The sequence below is a fragment of the Physella acuta genome, unplaced genomic scaffold, assembly GCF_028476545.2.
Source record: "Physella acuta isolate Inbredline_101_S28 unplaced genomic scaffold, ASM2847654v3 ptg001698l, whole genome shotgun sequence".
NCBI classification, from domain to species: Eukaryota; Metazoa; Mollusca; class Gastropoda; family Physidae; genus Physella; species Physella acuta.
The window spans coordinates 40,629-61,234 of record NW_026733211.1 but is presented as its reverse complement, the minus strand read 5'-3'; the positions used below and the strand labels follow the sequence as shown (position 1 = coordinate 61,234).

At 34.2% G+C, this 20,606-nt stretch overlaps 1 protein-coding gene across 1 annotated transcript; it reads left to right on the top strand.

The window, feature by feature from the left end:
- Positions 1 to 310: 310 nt before the first annotated feature.
- On the top strand, positions 311 to 20,441 carry LOC131929957 (DNA polymerase delta catalytic subunit). The gene is made up of 24 exons (XM_059286344.1): positions 311 to 363; positions 771 to 985; positions 1,339 to 1,511; positions 4,081 to 4,174; positions 4,314 to 4,482; positions 5,452 to 5,678; positions 6,000 to 6,166; positions 6,414 to 6,518; positions 6,684 to 6,824; positions 7,187 to 7,297; positions 7,508 to 7,699; positions 7,936 to 8,024; positions 8,335 to 8,445; positions 8,731 to 8,844; positions 8,965 to 9,112; positions 10,284 to 10,379; positions 10,678 to 10,815; positions 11,343 to 11,515; positions 12,522 to 12,674; positions 13,188 to 13,290; positions 14,111 to 14,243; positions 18,628 to 18,741; positions 19,157 to 19,310; positions 19,644 to 20,441. The coding sequence occupies exons 1-24, from the start codon at positions 314 to 316 to the stop codon at positions 19,738 to 19,740; spliced, it is 3,267 nt and encodes a 1,088-aa protein (XP_059142327.1). The 5' UTR covers positions 311 to 313; the 3' UTR covers positions 19,741 to 20,441.
- Positions 20,442 to 20,606: the final 165 nt, after the last annotated feature.

Sequence of the window (20,606 nt, the reverse complement as noted above, 5' to 3'; positions counted from 1 at the left end):
TAGTCAGTGCTTAGCATTAGGCCTAGTAATACTAGTACTTATTACTAGATCTATAGTTATTAGTTAGTATAGTGTATAGTAGGCCTATAGTTAACTATAGTACATACATAGATCTAGTACATAACATAGTCTTTCTAGGTTTGAATTTCCCATTTAATTTTGCTGTAACATAAAGCTTGGGCCCTATGTGACTATGTGATTTAATAGGGCCTAATTATATTATATTAGGCCTAGATATCTAGATTCTATGTATGTGATGTAAAGATGTGTGTTATGAAAACTTGATTTGCTTTTTTTTTCTTAGAAAAAAAAAATGTTCAAGCGTGGAGGCAAAGCAGGACAGCCACCAGCAAAGAAATTCAGGTACTTTTTAAAAATTCAATCTATGAGCTTATAATTGACCATTAAAACTCAAGCATGATTTTAACTTTGTTCAGCTGTCTTTTTTCAAGTTTCAGGGAAAAAAATTAGGTTTTTAATATAGGCTTATCCAGCCTATAATTTAAAAAAAAAATATTAGGCCTACAATAGTAGTAGGCTTAATAAACAATGTAACAAAGTGGTGTTTATCTTGGTTAATTTTTATTTACTGCAAGTCTTATCAACATATGTCTAGTAGCCTATAATTTTATGGTAATACAACCATCAGAAACAATGTTATAGCTTAATATTTTTCCTAGTTTTTTTCTTCGTAGGACCTATATTATGCTATAGTTTAGTAAGTAGCCTACTGTAGTAGCTGATAAACATTCTTTGTTCTGGATGTCCAGAAATGATGAAGACGAAGATCCTTCAGGTTTTGAAGATGAACTGGCTCTGATGGATGCTATAGAAGCAGAAAAGGACTCTGAGACCATGGATGTAGATGGGGATGGACCTGAATATGAGGCCACATCTTCCAAGTGGTCACGTCCTGCCCTACCTCCCATTGATAGTAGTAAAGACATCATCGCATTTCAACAGATAGATATTGATTATTATATTGGTATGGTTTCATTTAAATACATTTTTATAATTTTATTAGTCTTGCCATTCCTACCCCCATTGATAGCAGTAAAGACACATCACATTTCAGTAGATAGACATTGATTATTTTATTGGTATGGTTTTATTTAAATATATTTCTAGAGTGATGTAAGTCGAGTTCTTCCTGCCATTGATATTATCAGTGCATTTCAAAAGATAAATATCTATCAAGCTGCATCATTACAATTATTTTAGTAGACACAGAGTTTATTTATATCTGCCTATATGAATATCCAGAAATAGGGGAATTCATATTTAAAATCAAATTTAAAAATTTAGTTTTAGTAAATTTTACCAAATTTTTGTTTTTAGGAACTCACATGAATGGAATGCCTGGTGCCAAAGTTGGTCCAACACCAATTATAAGAATGTATGGCATTACAATGGAGGGAAACAGTGTTCTGGCTCATGTCCATGGCTTCACCCCCTACTTTTTTGTTCCTGCTCAGCCTGGGTTCAAGCAAGAGGATTGTGACAGATTCAAAGTGAGAAGGGTTTTTCTTTAACTCTATCTCTCTCTAGTTGATTAGACAAAAGGGGTTGGCATGGTTAAGTCGGTAAAGCTCTTGGCTGCTAAACTGAAAAGTCTTGAGTTCAAACCCTCGGCTCATTAGCTGGGGACAGCCACTCTTCTAGGAGAGACCTCCAAAATCAAACAACTGCTGCCTTGTAGTTTGTTCTTGGTTGAACAAAGGCTATGGAAGCAAATCCAAAAAGAATAGCAGGCTGAAATCGGAGTCAATGGCCTCAATGGTGCAGAACCAGTTGACACATATGCTTAATTGTGTTGGAGGGAATCCCTACCAACATTAAAATTAAGAACGAAGAAGAAGATTGGACAACATCGCCCTACCTTATCTTTTAGTCTGTTCTGGCCTCAAGACAGTCTTATGTCCCGTCCCCCATGGAAACTTCCACCTTCCCCCATATCCACACCAGCTGCTGTGATGCACCCAGGGGGAGCAGAAACCCACAGATTTAGCCATTGGCAACACCCACACATGTGAAGCTCAGTACTTTATATATATATATATATATATATATATATATATATATATATATATATATATATATATATATATATATATATATATGTTACGGTCAAAGCCCGAAGTGCGGCCAAACCCCGGATTGGCCGGCTCTCTTGGCCAAAGCCCGAAGAACTTACAACTAAGATCGTATTTCGTACATTGGCCGGCCAATGCGCGCACTGGCCGGGACGTACTGGCCAAAGTCTGAAGTACTTAAACTTGACACCGTATTTTGTACATTGGCCGGCCAATGCGCGCATTGGCCGGGATGTCCTGGCCAATGTTTTATCTAGACTAAGTTGTGATCGCATTTTAATTATTCTGGGTGCGGTTTCATTGTGAGTAACGTATTGTTTAGCTCTTGTTTGTATAGCATTCTATATGCAAGGTGACATGGATCAAAAAGGCCGTCAGACCATGAGACAGACATAGCAAATGGCTGTCAAAAGAAAAAAATGTAAATTCATGTTAGTTTCCATATATGGGCTACAGCTGTATGTGACAGCCTTCTCCATGATGACGAGGTGAGACAATCATCAAAGAACAAAATCAAAGACAGTCGGCGTCACCGACCACGTGCAACAAGATGGAACGTTCAAAAGACTTTTCCGCGTTCCTAGATGTTTAAAACATGATGATGACATGGATGCAAACAAATGAATCAGCTCATTGGGCTGAGAGTGTCAAATTCATTTAATTTATGAAAAATCGTTCTTTTCATCAATGAATCCAACAATCACCATACGAAGCCTTGTTTGGATGCAAAGCAAAAGTGGGACTTAGCACTTCAAATCTACCAAGAGAGGCTCTCAATAAAATAGTTACTGAGGAAGATCTTGAGAACATTGAACAAGAAATGGAGGTTGCCATAAATGCAACGACATCCTCAGCTAACACATCTGCTGCCGTGGCGGAACGTCCAGACCAGTTGCGTGACAATAATGTGGCCAATAGATTCTATATAGTTTGTGAAAAACATTGTAGTGCAGCTCATTCTTGTGGATCCTATGGCAACGATGTGCATGCTATTTGTGGAATACCCAATGAAGCAGACGAAGGGTACTGAGGGAACATTACCTGCAGATTGTGTCACAACAAACAAGACATCATGGAACACAGGTCAGCAGCTCATACTGACTTGCTAAATCAAGGTGCTAAGATGCTTAAAACATCAAATACAAAATTTAAAGATGGTGAAGTGGGTGACAATGTACGCATCCGTTTTCCAGATGTTGACAGAGCTTGCGGTGATCCCCAAAGCGTGATTGCAGTTGTCATGAGCGTCGAGGGCGGTTTCTACAAATTAGGAACGGAACATGGTGTTCTAAAACAACTGTATGCTAGAAGTGAGTTTTCAATTCTTCACGAAAAACTGCTCTTATTGTCGTCAGTTGGCACTGAGGAAAAATCACTACGAACCATCGCATCTTCATCGCATCTTCACAATCATTGACTGGGGGCCAAGGCTACACTCGCTGCAATTGCACAACCAAGTGTACAACAAATCGCTGCAAGTGTAAAAATAACAAGCTGCTATGTAATTCTAAATGCCATAAAAGTTCAACTTGTTGTAACAAATGATAATATTGATTGATTGAGACTATAGTACAATAAAAAATTTGAATGTTTCTGTCATTTACTTTAATTAATAATCAATAAAGACTTAATTTCATGATCCTACCGGCATAAAAAAAACCAAAATCTGCTCATGATCTTCTAATTAAGACTTTGGCCGGTCCACCATGGCCAGTCCGCGGACTGGCCGGCCAAAGGCCGAAATGAAGCAAAGTCTCGGACTTTGACCGACCTATGGGAGGCGATATTGGCCAATGCGCGGATTGGCCGGCCAATCCTAGCATTGGCTGACTTCGGGCTTTGACCGTAACATATATATATATATATATATATATATATATATATATATATATATATATATATATATATATATAAATATCCTATTGCGATATGCCTGATTTATTTATTTTAACAAACAATTTCATTAAATTCTGTCTTAACATCATAGGAATCTCTTGACGTTGTTGTGCGAAAAGACATGCGCTCTAACAAGGAGAGTGTCGTACATGCTGTCCTTGCTGTGGACTATGTTATGAAAGAAAGTCAGTTGCATTTAATTCCTTTTATTATTATTAGTGTTTAGTAAATAGATACACATATTAATGACATGGTTAATGTTTCACCTGATTAGTTATATGTGTGCTTATAATATATGTATTTTCATCCTACTGTTTCTTTTAGGTATCTATGGTTACCATGGAAACAAAAAAATTCCTTATCTGCAAATCACTGTGGCACTGCCAAGACTGATCGCACCTTGTAAAAGATTGTTAGAGCAGGGTTTCCAGTGTCCCGGGTATTCACAGTATGGCTTTCAGACTTATGAGAGCAACATTGACTTTGAAATCAGGTAATAGCTGAAGTTCAATAATAGAATTAATAGCTCTGATATTTTAACTTGGAAGCTATAAGTTTAGTTGTCAGTATTGTCTGTAGAGAATTCTTTTGCCTGGAAAGTATAGGGGCATGGACCACTTAAGATGTCACAGAAAGAGATAAATTCAAGCCTTCCTGACTGTAAAATAAACTGCTGATTAAAACAACTAAAGTAAAAACAAGTTTCAGTGATTAGCCACCAATATAAAATTTACTAATTTTGACCTGATGGTCACTAGGGCAGGTGAAGTACAGTCCACCTGTTTCAATTACCTCTGCATTTGAAGAGATATTCTGTTAAGCACTACACCCAGCTGCCTTTACTTTCCCTAATGCTAGTCAGGTACCCATCAGAGCTGGGTGGGCTCAGACGTTCTACAGTCTCATGCTCTGTATCCTTGAGACTTTCAGGTTATCAGTTGTGTGCTGGCTCTACCATCTGACCACGCCATCCCATGATCCGCTAATATAGCAGCACTGAATTTTCTATGTAAATAATATGAACTGCGTGTTGTTTCCATATGAACTGTGTGCTGTTTCCATATGAACTTTGTGCTGTTTCTATGTGAACTGTGTGATGTTTCCATGTGAACTGTGATATTTCCATATGAACTTTGATGTTTCCATATGAACTGTGTGATGTTTCCATATGAACTGTGTGATGTTTCCATATGAACTGTGTGCTGTTTCCAAATGAACTTTGATGTTTCCATATGAACTGTGTGATGTTTCCATATGAACTGTGTGATGTTTCCATATGAACTGTGTGATGTTTCCAAATGAACTGTGTGATATTTCCATATGAACTGTGTGATGTTTCCATATGAACTGTGTGCTGTTGTTTCCATATGAACTGTGATATTTCTATATGAATTGTGTGCTGTTTCCATATGAACAGTGTGATGTTTCCATATGAACTGTGTGATGTTTCCTCTGATTGCAGGTTCATGGTTGACGCCCATGTTGTAGGCTGTAACTGGATTGAGCTCCCAGCTAAAAAATATTTCATCCGTAAAAAGGACGTACCAGGTGTGCACCTGGCGTCGCGGTGCCAGCTGGAGGTGGACATTGCTTGGACAGACTTTGTCTCCCACTCCCCAGAGGGGGAATGGTCCAAGGTCGCGCCTTTCAGGATTCTTAGCTTTGACATTGAGTGTGCTGGAAGAAAAGGTATAATTAGTCGTGGTTAAGACCTTGTTTTAAATTGGGTTTTTTCTGTCTAATTTTGTATGCATTTTGTACTTTTTAATGTTTGCTGGTTTTGGTAAATTATTTCAGTCTATAAAAAAAATTTTAAATCTTTCCATCTAAGATTGTGAAAATAATTTATTGTTTTATAATTTATGACAGTCTACATTTTTTAAAGATTTTTTTTTTATTACTCTGCTTATTTCAGTAAATTTTAGTTTGAATTAAGGTTCTTAAATTATTTTATTGCTGAAATTAATGAATGTCTTGATGGCTAATGCATAATTTAACTTTTTCTAACAGGAATTTTCCCAGAAGCAAATAAAGACCCTGTCATTCAAATAGCCAACATGGTGATCAGGCAAGGGGACTCAGATCCTTTCATTAGAAATATATTCACACTAAAATCCTGTGCTCCTGTTGTCGGATCACAAGTTCTATCATATGAAACAGAGTCTGAGATGCTTCAGGTTTGTTGTTTGCAATTACTGAGTTACATCTAATTTAAGTAAAAATACATAATAAATTGTCATTTGTTATTTTTTGTAATACAATAGTAATAATGCTACTAAACAATAAATGGGTTTTAATTGAAAAATATATTGGTGCTATTGAACAGTATTCATTTTTAGGTTTGTTAGTTGCCAAGTACTGGCTTTACATTTACAATGTTTTAGTTACAGTTGATTATGCCTACTGATAATGTTTCTATTGCAGAAATGGGCATCATTTTTCCGTGAGATAGATCCAGACATTGTGACTGGCTACAATATTCAAAATTTTGATTTCCCGTATCTTATCAATAGGGCTAACCATTTAAAGGTAAGTTACCCTTATCTTATAAATAGGGCTAACCGTAATGGTACAGTAAGAAAATAAGTAATAAATAAACAATGATGCTTTTTTTTTTTAAATAATTTTATTAAACATTCGAGCTGTTATATTTGCTTCTTTTAAAGTGATAACCTTTTTTATTCCATAACACAGGTGAAAGATTTTAACTACCTGGGGCGCATCAAGGACATCATATCTGTCCTAAAGGATGCCACTTTTCAGAGCAAACAGATGGGGAAGCGAGAGAATAAAGTTGTGAATATAGAAGGAAGGGTTCAGTTTGATCTTTTGCAGGTAAACTCTGAAGCCTACTTATTACAGTCATTACTTAATTAGTTTCATAATAATTTATACCAACTTAACAACTTACATTTGCCCTTAGTTGCTAGTGTTATCTAAGTCACAACTTTTTGTAACTTAGAACTGTTGATCCTATAAAGGTAATCTGTGGAATATATCAGCATTTACCAAATTATTATGTAATTGATTGTTGATTTAGTTTTGTGTAGATATTACATGTTTGGTTTTGCTTATTCATTACAGTGTTTATTCATTTTCTGGTTTTGTTTTGTTTATAAATGTTATTTATTTCTTCTTTTATTTATGCTTATATATTCCATGTTTTTATAATTTTTCTACCTTGATTTTCGTTTCAGATATTACTGAGGGACTACAAGCTCAGATCATATACACTTAATGCAGTTTCGTTCCATTTCCTGCAAGAACAAAAAGAAGACGTCCAACATTCCATTATCACAGATTTACAGGTTTGATTAGAAAATTTAATTTAATGTTTGATATCAACTTAAAAAAAAATATTAATTATGAATTAATTATAAATTTTGTCCCTTTTAATTAAAAGTGGTATTGACTCTTGTAATCAACTGTTTTTGGTCTTGATCCCATTTTAATAAGACATAAAATACCAGCAAACATTCAATAAGGCAATATGGCAAGTAATGTTTTTGTTTCATTAGAATGGCAATGAACAAACCCGACGCAGATTAGCAGTTTACTGTCTCAAGGACGCCATTTTGCCAATTCGTTTGTTAGAAAAGCTGATGTGTGTCATCAACTACATGGAAATGGCACGTGTCACAGGTGTGCCGCTACCTTTTCTTTTATCCAGGGGCCAGCAGATTAAAGTTATGTCTCAGCTCTTAAGAAAGGTACTGGTTTTATTTTAGTGAGAAATCAGTTACATATCTTTATATTGAAGTCTGCCTCCCTTTTTAATACAAAGCACACTTAATATTTGACAACTGTTTATGAGATTACTGTTTTATTAGCAAGTTGCTGCTATTTTTTGTGACAAATAAGCATAAAAATATAATATTTAATTTTTCAATTATTGTCTGAAGGAATTTTTAATTGTCCAGAGGTATATTCTAATTTTTAACTGCAGGCTAAAGAACAAGACCTAGTTCTACCTGCCCACAAAATAGAAACAGGAGATGAGTATGAAGGTGCAACAGTCATTGAGCCAGTCAAAGGGTTGGTATAAGATATTCAATGTTCTATTTTATTTTATTTTTATAATTTATTATAATTATATTTATATACATATAGAGAGATAAAAACATAATTTAAGTAGTTGATATCATCATCATCAGTTCATTCATTCCCAAGACACATCTGCTTCAGAGACCTTGGCATGTGAAAGGATCAGCACTGTGCCCAGCCGCCTTTGATTTCCCTAACATGAGTTAGTTACCTATCAGAGATGGGTGGACTCAGGAACATACTACTGACTTGAACCCAGATTCGAAGCAGTTTATTTACTGAACACTATTTTCTTTTCCAGCTACTATGACATACCCATTGCCACCCTTGACTTTGCATCACTGTACCCGTCTATCATGATGGCCCACAACTTGTGTTACACTTCTCTGTTGAATGAGGCTGCCACCAAAACGTAAACATCTTTTATTTATAATTTTATTACACAGCTGTAAAAACAAATGATAAACATAAAAAAAACCATTGGAAAAGCTATTTTTAAACTCTGTTTAATTAACATTTGATGAAAGTTTGATTTTACAGTATTTGTCGAGGCATGTTGGAATATTTTTTAAAATAGGTATAAAGTACAATAAAATCTTGAAGTTTGTTTTGTATGCCATGTGTATGGTAATAGTAATACTGTAACTGTTGCAGATAATTTTAGTGTAAAGTTATTATATGGCTTATTATTTACCAGCTTGACACCTGACCAGTTTATAAAAACCCCATCTGGCAACTACTTCTGTAAAGCCACTTTGAGGAAAGGATTATTGCCAGAGATTTTAGAACATCTTCTGGCAGCCAGGCAAAAGTAAGTCAAATTTGATTTAGTTTGAATTTTTGTACACCCTTGACTTTTATACATCTTTATTTTACTGTAGATGTTTGTTTTTATGTTTATATCAAGCTTCATCCCCCCCTTTTATTTTAGGGCGAAGTCTGATTTAAAAAATGAAACTGATCCATTTAAAAAGAAAGTGTTGGATGGCCGACAGCTCGCCCTAAAAATCACGGCCAACTCTGTGTATGGTTTCACCGGAGCCCAAGTTGGCAAGTTGCCCTGTCTAGAGATCTCACAGGTCAGTTGCTTCAACATTAATAAGCTTGAATGTTCTGTTATCTTGTATTATTAAAAGTAATTACAGTGGTTTTTCAAGATAGTTTCTAATTTTAAAGTTGTTTCCAATTTCTGTTCTGTATCTTATATTGTGAGTTATTTATTAAAAGTAATTGGCCGATTCTAGTCGGAATAAGATACGCATGCGATACGCATGCGCAATGGAGAGAAACTACGACTTGCCTTAGCGGCGATGTTTTCGATGGTACTGCGCATGCGTGTGTTTACAACCGCAGAAGCCTAATACCAACCCTAATCCTATCCTTAACCCTATCCCTAATCCTAGCCCTAATCCTAACCCTAACCCTAGCCCTAATCCTATCCCTAACCCTATCCCTAATCCTACCCCTAACCCTCATTCTAACCCTAGCCATAGGTCACTGTGCATGCGCAGAACTATCTTTTGCCGAAAAATCTTATTCCGAGTAGACACTTCGAAAGTAATTACACTGTTTTTCAAGATAGTTTCTAATTTTAAAGTTGTTTCCAATTTCTGTTCTGTATCTTATATTGTGAGTTATTTATTAAAAGTAATTACAGTGGTTTTTCAAGATAGTTTCTAATTTTAAAGTTGTTTCCAATTTCTGTTCTGTATCTTATATTGTGAGTTATTTATTAAAAGTAATTACACTGTTTTTCAAGATAGTTTCTAATTTTAAAGTTGTTTCCAATTTCTGTTCTGTATCTTATATTGTGAGTTATTTATTAAAAGTAATTACAGTGGTTTTTCAAGATAGTTTCTAATTTTAAAGTTGTTTCCAATTTCTGTTCTGTATCTTATATTGTGAGTTATTTATTAAAAGTAATTACACTGTTTTTCAAGATAGTTTCTAATTTTAAAGTTGTTTCCAATTTCTGTTCTGTATCTTATATTGTGAGTTATTTATTAAAAGTAATTACAGTGGTTTTTAAAGACGGTTTCTAATTTTAAAGTTGTTTCCAATTTCTGTTCTGTTATCTTATATTGTGATTTATTTATTAAAAGTAATTACAATGGTTTTTTATGACAGTTTCTAATTTTAAAGTTGTTTCCAATTTCTGTTCTGTTATCTTATATTGTGATTTATTTATTAAAAGTAATTACAATGGTTTTTTATGACAGTTTCTAATTTTAAAGTTGTTTCCAATTTCAGAGTGTCACTGCATTTGGTCGTATGATGATTGATATGACAAAACACTATGTTGAAGAAACATACACTAAAGCCAATGGATACGAATATGATGCTAAAGTAAGGAAAATCAGTACACTAATGTCAACATTTAGCTGTCGTTTACATAATTTTTAAATTGCATTTTTTTTAACAAATATAATTATATTGTAGTCTGGTTAACATAATACAATTTTAAAATAAATATAACCTACTGTTTTAAAATCTATTGACATTTTATTATTATAAGAAAAAATTGTTTCAAAATACTATCTTTTCATTGCATTTATTAAGCTATTTCAGTTTTAAGAAAGTAGCCTCCCTTTGTGTTATTTCATACTGCTTATCTCCTTTGAACTCTATGATTTTTTTACTGCAGGTAATCTATGGAGATACTGACTCAGTCATGTGCAGATTTGGTGTGACCACAGTGGAGGAGGCTATGAAGCTGGGCAAACATGCAGCAGAGTACATTTCTACCAAGTTTGTCAGTCCCATCCGGCTTGAATTTGAAAAAGTAAATTTGTTTGTATTTCATTTCTTGTATATGTGGGTGGATTTTTGTGATTACAGTGGTATTCTAATCAGTTAATAATTTCAAATCTTGAATATTTGTATGTATGTGTGGGCTTTGTAATTTGACTGGTATTCTGTCTTTTTAACTGTTAAGTAAACAGTTAATTAAACATTTAAAGGAGATTAAAACAGATGTATGTATTTTGACACTTTAGTTTCATTCAACCCAAGATGTTAAAAATAATTATTATATTTATTTTAAATGTAGAATTTATAATGAAAATAATGCAAGGTAATCAGTAGGAGATATAAATTAAAAGGAGTAACGCTTTATTTACTTTATTTTAACAGCGTAAAGTTTTCAATCTCGGCATTCATTCACCTACCTCTTTATACTCAGCAGCCATGTTCAATGTCATATCTTGAAGGAAATTTGTGATAATCTTTCTATGATATATAATTTACTATAAATTTGTTGTATTCCGTTTTGGCTTAAATTCTCTAATATTAATGTTCTTGTTCTCTCAGGTTTACTTCCCCTACCTCCTGATCAACAAAAAAAGATACGCTGGGTTGTATTGGACCAACCCAAAGAAACACGACAAAATGGACTGTAAGGGAATTGAAACTGTTAGGAGAGACAACTCACCTTTAGTTGCTCATCTCATTAACACCTGCTTACAGCTTCTTCTCATTGACAGGTAACTAACTACAGGGTAATTGTCTTACACATTACTGGTTTGCCATCTCAAACTGGTAACTCTCACATGATGGTTTAAGGCAGAAAAAATTTGCGGCAACAATTTACAAGTTACATGTCTGATGCTAGCACTTAAAGCTTTTAACAATAAAATGAGTTCATTCTAGAAAAAAAGATACATTCGACATAAAGTGAAAATTTCATTTTTACTTTCTCGTATATACGAAGTATAGAGAAAGTCTTGTAATCGTGCAAAAAAAAAAGATTTTTACAAATCTAGCCGTTTTACACCTCACTGATATGGAAAAACATAATTTTCAATCTTGTCCGTATGTCTGTGTGTGTAAACACAATAACTTGAGTACCGTTACAGCTAGGTTGATGAAATTTCGTATATAAGTATTTTATCAAAATCGTAGATCCGTATCACCTTTTGAGCGATTTCCGATAACTGGAAGTGGTACTTTTTCTACTTTGAATTTTTCAAAAGCCTATAACTTGAGTACTATTTCAGATAGATAAATGAAATTTCACATGTAAGTAAAAGATCTAATTCTCTACCTTCTTTCAAATTTTGACTAATTTCCGTTGACCGGAAGTACTAATTTACGCTATTTCTGATTTCTCAAAAAACGCATGTAAATTTATATAGTACTAATAATATTGCACTATTATGAACATCTTTATTTGGCGTTCACTTGGTGCGCAATTCTTTTTTTGTATTTTACTTATAAAAGTTGAAAAATTAAAAATGGATAAAAAAATCATTTCTCTATCCCGTGTCACCGTAGTGTTATATAAGAATATATTTTTTTAAATAGAATAGTGCAAAATGATATAAACGCTTGGTTTTATAGAAGAATATTCGAGAAAGTTTAGGGGAGATCACTCCTGGTTTATTAAGAATTACTTTTTAAAATCCAAGAATGTGATGTTTTTATAGACAATCCCTTTCATTAGTGTACATATGTCTGACCAGATGCACCTCCATGTTGTTTTGTTGTCAGGAACCCACAAGGTGCCATAGAGTTCACCCAACAGACCATCTCTGACCTCTTGTGTAACAGGATAGACATCTCACAGCTGGTCATCACAAAAGAACTGACCAAAACAGACGAGGAATATGCTGGAAGACAAGCTCATGTTGAGCTTGCTAATAAGTAAGTTGGGTGTGGGGTTTTTGTGTTTGTGGAGGGGGTGGTAGACTTTTAACTTATCATTTGATTACATATTAAACGAAAGCAATTATTGAAACTAATTACTAGGTTGTGGCATAAATCACGAAAGAACAAGAAATTACAAGATATATTGTGTAGTATAAAAGCTTGACAACTTATGTCAATAAAAATTCCAACTTTGTTGAACTAAACTTTAATATTGTAAAAACTGGAATTTATTATTGTTTCTTTGTTAAAAAACTGAAGGGATTTAAAATAAGAACCTGAGTCCACCAAACTCTGATAGATAGCGGATTCACATTAGGGAAAGTAAAAGTAGTTAGGCAAAGTACTGACCACACTATACCTTCCATATGCAAAGGTCACTGAAACAGATGGACTCTACTTCACCTGCACTATTAAGCAAAAGTGAATGTTTAAACTTTTTTGTTGTAACATTATTTATACCAATAAAATAGGATTGGAATGAACAAAGAGTTGACTTTCACTTTTCAGAATGCAGAAGAGAGACCCAGGTAGTGCCCCTAAACTTGGAGACCGTGTTCCATATGTTATTGTGGCTGCCGCTAAAGGCACTGCTGCCTATCTGAAGTCTGAAGTAAGTCTTTTATTATTTATTTCACTTACACTGCTGTTGTCTTTCTTCTGTGTAGTTGGGGATAGATTTTTATTACCAATATTTTCATTCTTTATCATTCATTAAATAGCATTGATATTTACTTATTTTAGGTTTGACTTGAGCTTGCACAATAATTTGTTAGCTTTTTAAAATAAAATTACAAGTTATTGAAACTAAATTAAATAACCATTAAAATATAGCATTTATCTATGATATTTTGTATGATAATTAGCCAACGTAAGTTTTTTTCATGTTTTGTTTATTTTCTAGTAGTAGCTTTAGCATTAATTAGGTGTAAAAACAATAAACTTTCCCTATTATTCCTTTAAAAATTTGATTACAGTTAGAAAGAAAACAATGAACACTCCTTTTCTACATTACAACAAATTATTTATTTTTTATTCAAAACAAATAAATCTTTAAACCACACAATTTATGTTAGTCTCATTTCATATTGTTTACTATCCTACACATTTTTCCTTATGTTTCACATTGCTTTAAAAAATCAATAATTTAAAGTGACCTAATTATTTTGATCATACTTCACATTGTTAATTAAACGACAAATCATGTGTCATGTATCATTTAAAGTAAATCCCCAATTATTTTGATCATACTTCACAATCTTAATTAAACTACAAACCATATATGTCATGTATCATATATAGTAAATCTCCAATGATTTTGATCATACTTCACGTTGTTAAGTAAACTACAAATCATCTGTCACCTATCATATAATATCTGTCACCTATCACATAAAGTAAATCCCCAATGATTTTGATCCCATTGCCATTAGGACCCCATCTATGTCCTGGAGAACAACATCCCTATAGACACGCAGTACTACCTCGAGAACCAGCTGTCCAAGCCTCTCTTGAGGATATTTGAACCCATCCTGGGAGAGAAGAAAGCTGAGGCTGTCTTGTTGAGTGAGTATGAAATGAATAACTGAATGTGGAGTGTAGCTAATTCAAAGAATTAATTGCTACAATGAACCAAAAAAGAGCTACAATGAACTTAAAAATACAATGTTCATGACAGTTTATAAAATGGCACAAAAAGTTAATTTGGCTGATGTTGATGCTGAAAGCAGCTGATGTCGCTCCTTGCAGATTGGATGCTGCTGTTTGCCCAGCATGACACAGTGTGAGGTTGTCCATCTACAACAGTATCATATGATGGAGACTGGCATCAGAGAGGACACTCCTCAAATGGTGTGGGGTAGCCATTGGCGTTGAGACTAGCTTAGTGCTGGATGGACAATTGATAAGCAGCTATTGCCAACAATGCCAGAGGGGACCCAAGCCAGGCACTCTTGTATTTTACAAATGGTCTAAAGATCATTAAAGTAACTGTCAAAAAATGCAATGGAGACAGTTGCGGCAAGCATGATGCTGTCTCCCCTGAAAAAATGTGAGAGCAATTCGAAAGCTTTCAACGAGGTAAACCACCATGAAATGCTATTCTACTTCAGTTGTCAACGAAGATTGTATAAATCATATTGCCAAAACGCTTGTTTAATGGCCTCGAAAATTTTAATAAATCAAACAAGCAGTCTTTAAACAGAAAATTAACTAGGTCTCTGGTGGAAAAGATAGTGCCCCGAATGTGGAACAAGTTTATAAAGCTGTTTTAGGAGGCTTCTGTCATATGATGAGCAATGAAAGCCTCCCCAAATCGTAGACTCTGCCCAGATGGGGAGGACTCTTGGTGCCACTTGAGGGAAGCAATTCAAGCACAATGACACAACTGGATGCTGATGAAAACTTCAGCAGATTTTAGGCTTGACAGTGACTGGTCGAGAAGGTTAATTGTCATGAATAAATCTGATGGAGGTGTAAAATATCCTGTTCTTGGTGCCCTTAGTAAAGCTGTAATGTCAATTTTTACTGGCCCATTGGTGGGGGGGCACTTTCAATATAATGGACGATATCATTAAATCAAACCAGACAAGAATGTTGAACAAAAATTACAAAGCAATAGCCATTACAAAAAGCCACCTTAAGTCAAAAGGTGAAACATTCACAACTATCTCCATTTCACAATCAATGAGACATGCTATTAGATCAGCAAGACAGCGCCAAATAGAATGGAAAAACAAGAACTCTGAAAGAGTTTTATCCATTACAGAGCTTCATCCTTCAGCAGCCACAGCTAATAGCCAACAAACCCACAAGACCAAATCAAATCCACCATCAGTCTGTGCTACATCATCAACTCTCAACCCAGAGATTGATCCATCTGTGAAACCCAGTGTCAAATCCACCATCAGTCTGTGCTACATCATCAACTCATCATCAACTCTCAACCCAAAGATAGATCCACCTGTGAAACCCAGTGTCAAATCCACCATCAGTCTGTGCTACATCATCAACTCATCATCAACTCTCAACCCAAAGATAGATCCACCTGTGAAACCCAGTGTCAAATCCACCATCAGTCTGTGCTACATCATCAACTCTCAACCCAGAGATTGATCCACCTGTGAAACCCAGTGTCAAATCCACCATCAGCCTGTGCTACATCATCAACTCTCAACCCAGAGATTGATCCATCTGTGAAACCCAGTGTCAAATCCACCATCAGTCTGTGCTACATCATCAACTCTCAACCCAGAGATTGATCCACCTGTGAAACCCAGTGTCAAATCCACCATCAGTCTGTGCTACATCATCAACTCTCAACCCAGAGATTGATCCACCTGTAAAACCCAGTGTCAAATCCACCATCAGTCTGTGCTACATCATCAACTCTCAACCCAGAGATTGATCCACCTGTGGAACCCAGTGTCAAATCCACCATCAGTCTGTGCTACATCATCAACTCACAACCCAGAGATTGATCCACCTGTGGAACCCAGTGTCAAATCCACCATCAGTCTGTGCTACATCATCAACTCACAACCCAGAGATTGATCCACCTGTGGAACCCACCAGTTCAGTTCCACAATCCACTGCCACTCCAATAAAATCCAGCCACCACATCAAAAAGACAATCTACCATCTCTGTGTCAGCCTGCCTCATTCAGAAATTTGTCCAGGAAAAGGAAACATACATGTACACCAGTGCCCCCATTACACAGTTTTTCAGGATTCACCCAAAATATGAGTGGCGTCCCTGGATATGGCATAGATGCCCAAAAAGTAACATGTTGTCTGGCAGTGCTGTTGAGACTTCTATATCATTAGCCATTCTTTCATTCAATTGCAGCCTCTTAGGGCTAAAATTTATTTTTGACAAGTTAGGACTGGTGTGGGGACAACAAAGTAATGACTTTTCACCAAATTTTCTAAAGTGAAAGATGTATGACTTGAAGTGGAAAGTTTTTGGTGTCTAAGTGGAAACTCTCAGAAAAAACTCAAATAGCAATGGAGCACATGCATGAAGTGAATAAGGGTGACACTTATGAAGCAGGGGATTTTAACCCTTGAGACTGTTTGTTGATTTATCCATACATCTTGTACTTTCATTGTGTAAATATTTTTACTGTTAGCTTAAGAATATATATTTTTATTCACTACTTGGTGTTAAAATGTCAATTATTTGAAAATAAGTTTCTCTGTAAAATTTCTTCTCTGTATTTCAAGATCATAGCTGTTTGAGCTGTGCCTCAAAATTATCAATGCATTTTCTTTCTTTATGGTGCCTATTTATAAATGATATGAAATGCTTTAATTTTTTTTATTTTTTATTCTTAGGATTAGAATGTCTTGTTTTCTAAAATACTATTTTAAATAAAAGAAATTAAAATATAAAAGTGCCTATTGCAGGATTTCTTCTTTGAGAACAGCTTGGACAGTGGTCAGAATATGTCTGTTTAGTTTTTTATTTAAGTCTCTCACTGTAAGATTGATGTCTGTCTGTAATCTTAACAGTTCATATAATTGTATTACAGAGGGAGAACATACACGGACAGTGGCCAGAATATGTTTAGTTTTTTATTTAATTCTCTCACTGTAAAATTGATGTCTGTCTGTAATCTTAACAGTTCTTATAATTGTATTACAGAGGGAGAACATACAAGGACAGTGGTCAGAATATGTCTGTTTAGTTTTTTATTTAAGTCTCTCACTGTAAGATTGATGTCTGTCTGTAATCTTAACAGTTCTTATAATTGTATTACAGAGGGAGAACATACAAGGACAGTGGTCAGAATATGTCTGTTTAGTTTTTTATTTAAGTCTCTCACTGTAAGATTGATGTCTGTCTGTAATCTTAACAGTTCTTATAATTGTATTACAGAGGGAGAACATACAAGGACAGTGGTCAGAATATGTCTGTTTAGTTTTTTATTTAATTCTCTCACTGTAAGATTGATGTCTGTCTGTAATCTTAACAGTTCTTATAATTGTATTACAGAGGGAGAACATACAAGGACAGTGGTCAGAATATGTCTGTTTAGTTTTTTATTTAATTCTCTCACTGTAAGATTGATGTCTGTCTGTAATCTTAACAGTTCTTATAATTGTATTACAGACGGAGAACATACAAGGACAGTGGTCAGAATATGTCTATCTGTTTAGATCCTTTTATTTAATTCTCTCACTGTAAGATTGATGTCTGTCTGTAATCTTAACAGTTCTTATAATTGTATTACAGAGGGAGAACATACAAGGACAGTGGTCAGAATATGTCTGTTTAGTTTTTTATTTAAGTCTCTCACTGTAAGATTGATGTCTGTCTGTAATCTTAACAGTTCTTATAATTGTATTACAGAGGGAGAACATACAAGGACAGTGGTCAGAATATGTCTGTTTAGTTTTTTATTTAATTCTCTCACTGTAAGATTGATGTCTGTCTGTAATCTTAACAGTTCTTATAATTGTATTACAGAGGGAGAACATACAAGGACAGTGGTCAGAATATGTCTGTTTAGTTTTTTATTTAATTCTCTCACTGTAAGATTGATGTCTGTCTGTAATCTTAACAGTTCTTATAATTGTATTACAGACGGAGAACATACAAGGACAGTGGTCAGAATATGTCTATCTGTTTAGATCCTTTTATTTAATTCTCTCACTGTAAGATTGATGTCTGTCTGTAATCTTAACAGTTCTTATAATTGTATTACAGAGGGAGAACATACAAGGACAGTGGTCAGAATATGTCTGTTTAGTTTTTTATTTAATTCTCTCACTGTAAGATTGATGTCTGTCTGTAATCTTAACAGTTCTTATAATTGTATTACAGACGGAGAACATACAAGGACAGTGGTCAGAATATGTCTATCTGTTTAGATCCTTTTATTTAATTCTCTCACTGTAAGATTGATGTCTGTCTGTAATCTTAACAGTTCATATAATTGTATTACAGAGGGAGAACATACAAGGACACGGACAGTGGTCATGTCAAAGGTCGGGGGCTTGGCTGCTTTCACGAAGAAGAAAAGTACTTGTATAGGATGTAAGGTTCCATTGGACCATGAAGGTAGTTTTCAAAAAGATATTTTTTATAACATTTATTTAATATTTTTTAGACATTTTTATAGCAACTATATTTGTTTTGGGGCATTTTTATTGCTCTGCCGTTAAAAAATTTAATCAATGTTTCCTATATAGTTGTGTTCATGTAGTGTGTAATTATTTTTTTCTATGCGATTCTATTCGAGTTTTTTTTTTAAAAGTATCTAAAAAAATAATAATAAACAATTCTTTAACCTTATTGCACTGGAAGTGCCAACCCCCTTGCTGATATATAAGAATATATGAGAAAGATTTTGGAGATCACTTCCACTTTATTTTTGTTGAAGGAAAAAAGTAGGGCTTGGAAATTTTCATTGCATAAATATTGAACTGAGCCTGAAAATTCACATCATTGTGTTTTATGAAATCTTTTTATTCAGGTGAAGCTGTGTGCAAACACTGCAAGCCGAAAGAATCCGAACTGTATCAGAAAGAAATCAGCCAGGTCCAAGCTTTGGAAGAAAAATTTTCTCGCCTTTGGACCCAGTGCCAAAGGTGTCAGGGAAGCTTACATGAAGATGTTCTGTGCACAAAGTATGTCTTCTTTCTTGGAATGGTTTCGTCCGTAATAATTTTTTGAGCATTTAGTATATTTTCTGAAGGATTTTGATGTTTAAAAATTAGTATTTTTAATGTTTTTGTACAAAGTAGATGAGCTTCTTTTTTTGTCTGTTGTTTTGTATGCATATACAGAGTTATTTTTAATTAGTTTATATGGTACAATATGTTTGTTTTTATTTTATATAGCAAGTTTGTTTACAAAGTGTGCTGTTCTGTTAGTATTATGCTTTTTTATATTCATTAACAGTTTGTTTTGTGTGTACTAATTTTGAAAATACTGATTTTTGACTTTGGGATTTCTTTCAGTCGAGACTGCCCAATATTTTACATGCGCAAGAAGATCCAGAAAGATCTGCATGACCAAGACAAGTTGATTTCTAGATTTGGTGACGTGTCCTGGTAGAGGTCTCATGATAATGGTGGATTGATGATTGTATCATGATTGTATCATGAAATTGGTAACACAATCATTAAAACCTTGTTCCTTATGCTTGTAAAATTTGTAATAAAGTAGTATTCTATATTTGATGTGTATATAACTTGTTTGCCTGTAATTGCCATTTTTTTTTTAAATTGTATTATTTTCCATCATAAGTTTTCCAATTAGTGAGCTTTAAATATTAATGAGGCTACACAGAAAATTACCATTTGGTTGACTTAACTCTAAGAGCTTTAGTTCAAACCATGTTCATAGTTGATCTTATGTTTTGGAGTCCACTCAGCCTTTGATGAGTACCCAGCATTTATTTATCGAGGAATTACATGTTCTGCTCACAAAATATTCTTACCACCTCTAAAAGTGTTGAAGTCCACTTGTCTAAAACAATATCTACATAACTTTGAAAGGAATTTTTTTCATTTTTTTTAGTAGGTACAATATATGTAAATGCAGTTTATAATTGTTTTAATTATAATTGGCTGATTTACTACTTTGTAAAAACTAAGTATAAAACTGTTGATTGATAATCTTGTTGAAGTTTCTCACATTCATGAGATAACTAGAAGGGCAATAATAAAACTTTTTGTAAATAAAATGCTACGTAATTAGACAAATTGTTACTTTGTTCCTTCTTTGAAGTTCTAGTTAAATAAATAACATTTGGTTAATACAAGTTTGTATGAGCTAAAGACGGGTTTAGAAAGCACAACTAATTAAATACCTTTCAGAGAGAGAAAGCGCTTATCTCAATACGCAATAGAAAAATATCCAGTCTTGAGCTTTTCTAAATGATTGTGGCTTTTAAAACTGAAAATGCATGCGTCAATAAA

Bases quoted from the DNA above. Each gene is read 5' to 3' on its own strand.
- LOC131929957 (XM_059286344.1), top strand. From the start codon at position 314: ATGTTCAAGCGTGGAGGCAAAGCAGGACAGCCACCAGCAAAGAAATTC. The intron at 6,825-7,186 runs GTAAACTCTGAA...TTTTCGTTTCAG, and splicing joins TTCAGTTTGATCTTTTGCAG to ATATTACTGAGGGACTACAA. The intron at 9,113-10,283 runs GTCAGTTGCTTC...TTCCAATTTCAG, and splicing joins CCTGTCTAGAGATCTCACAG to AGTGTCACTGCATTTGGTCG.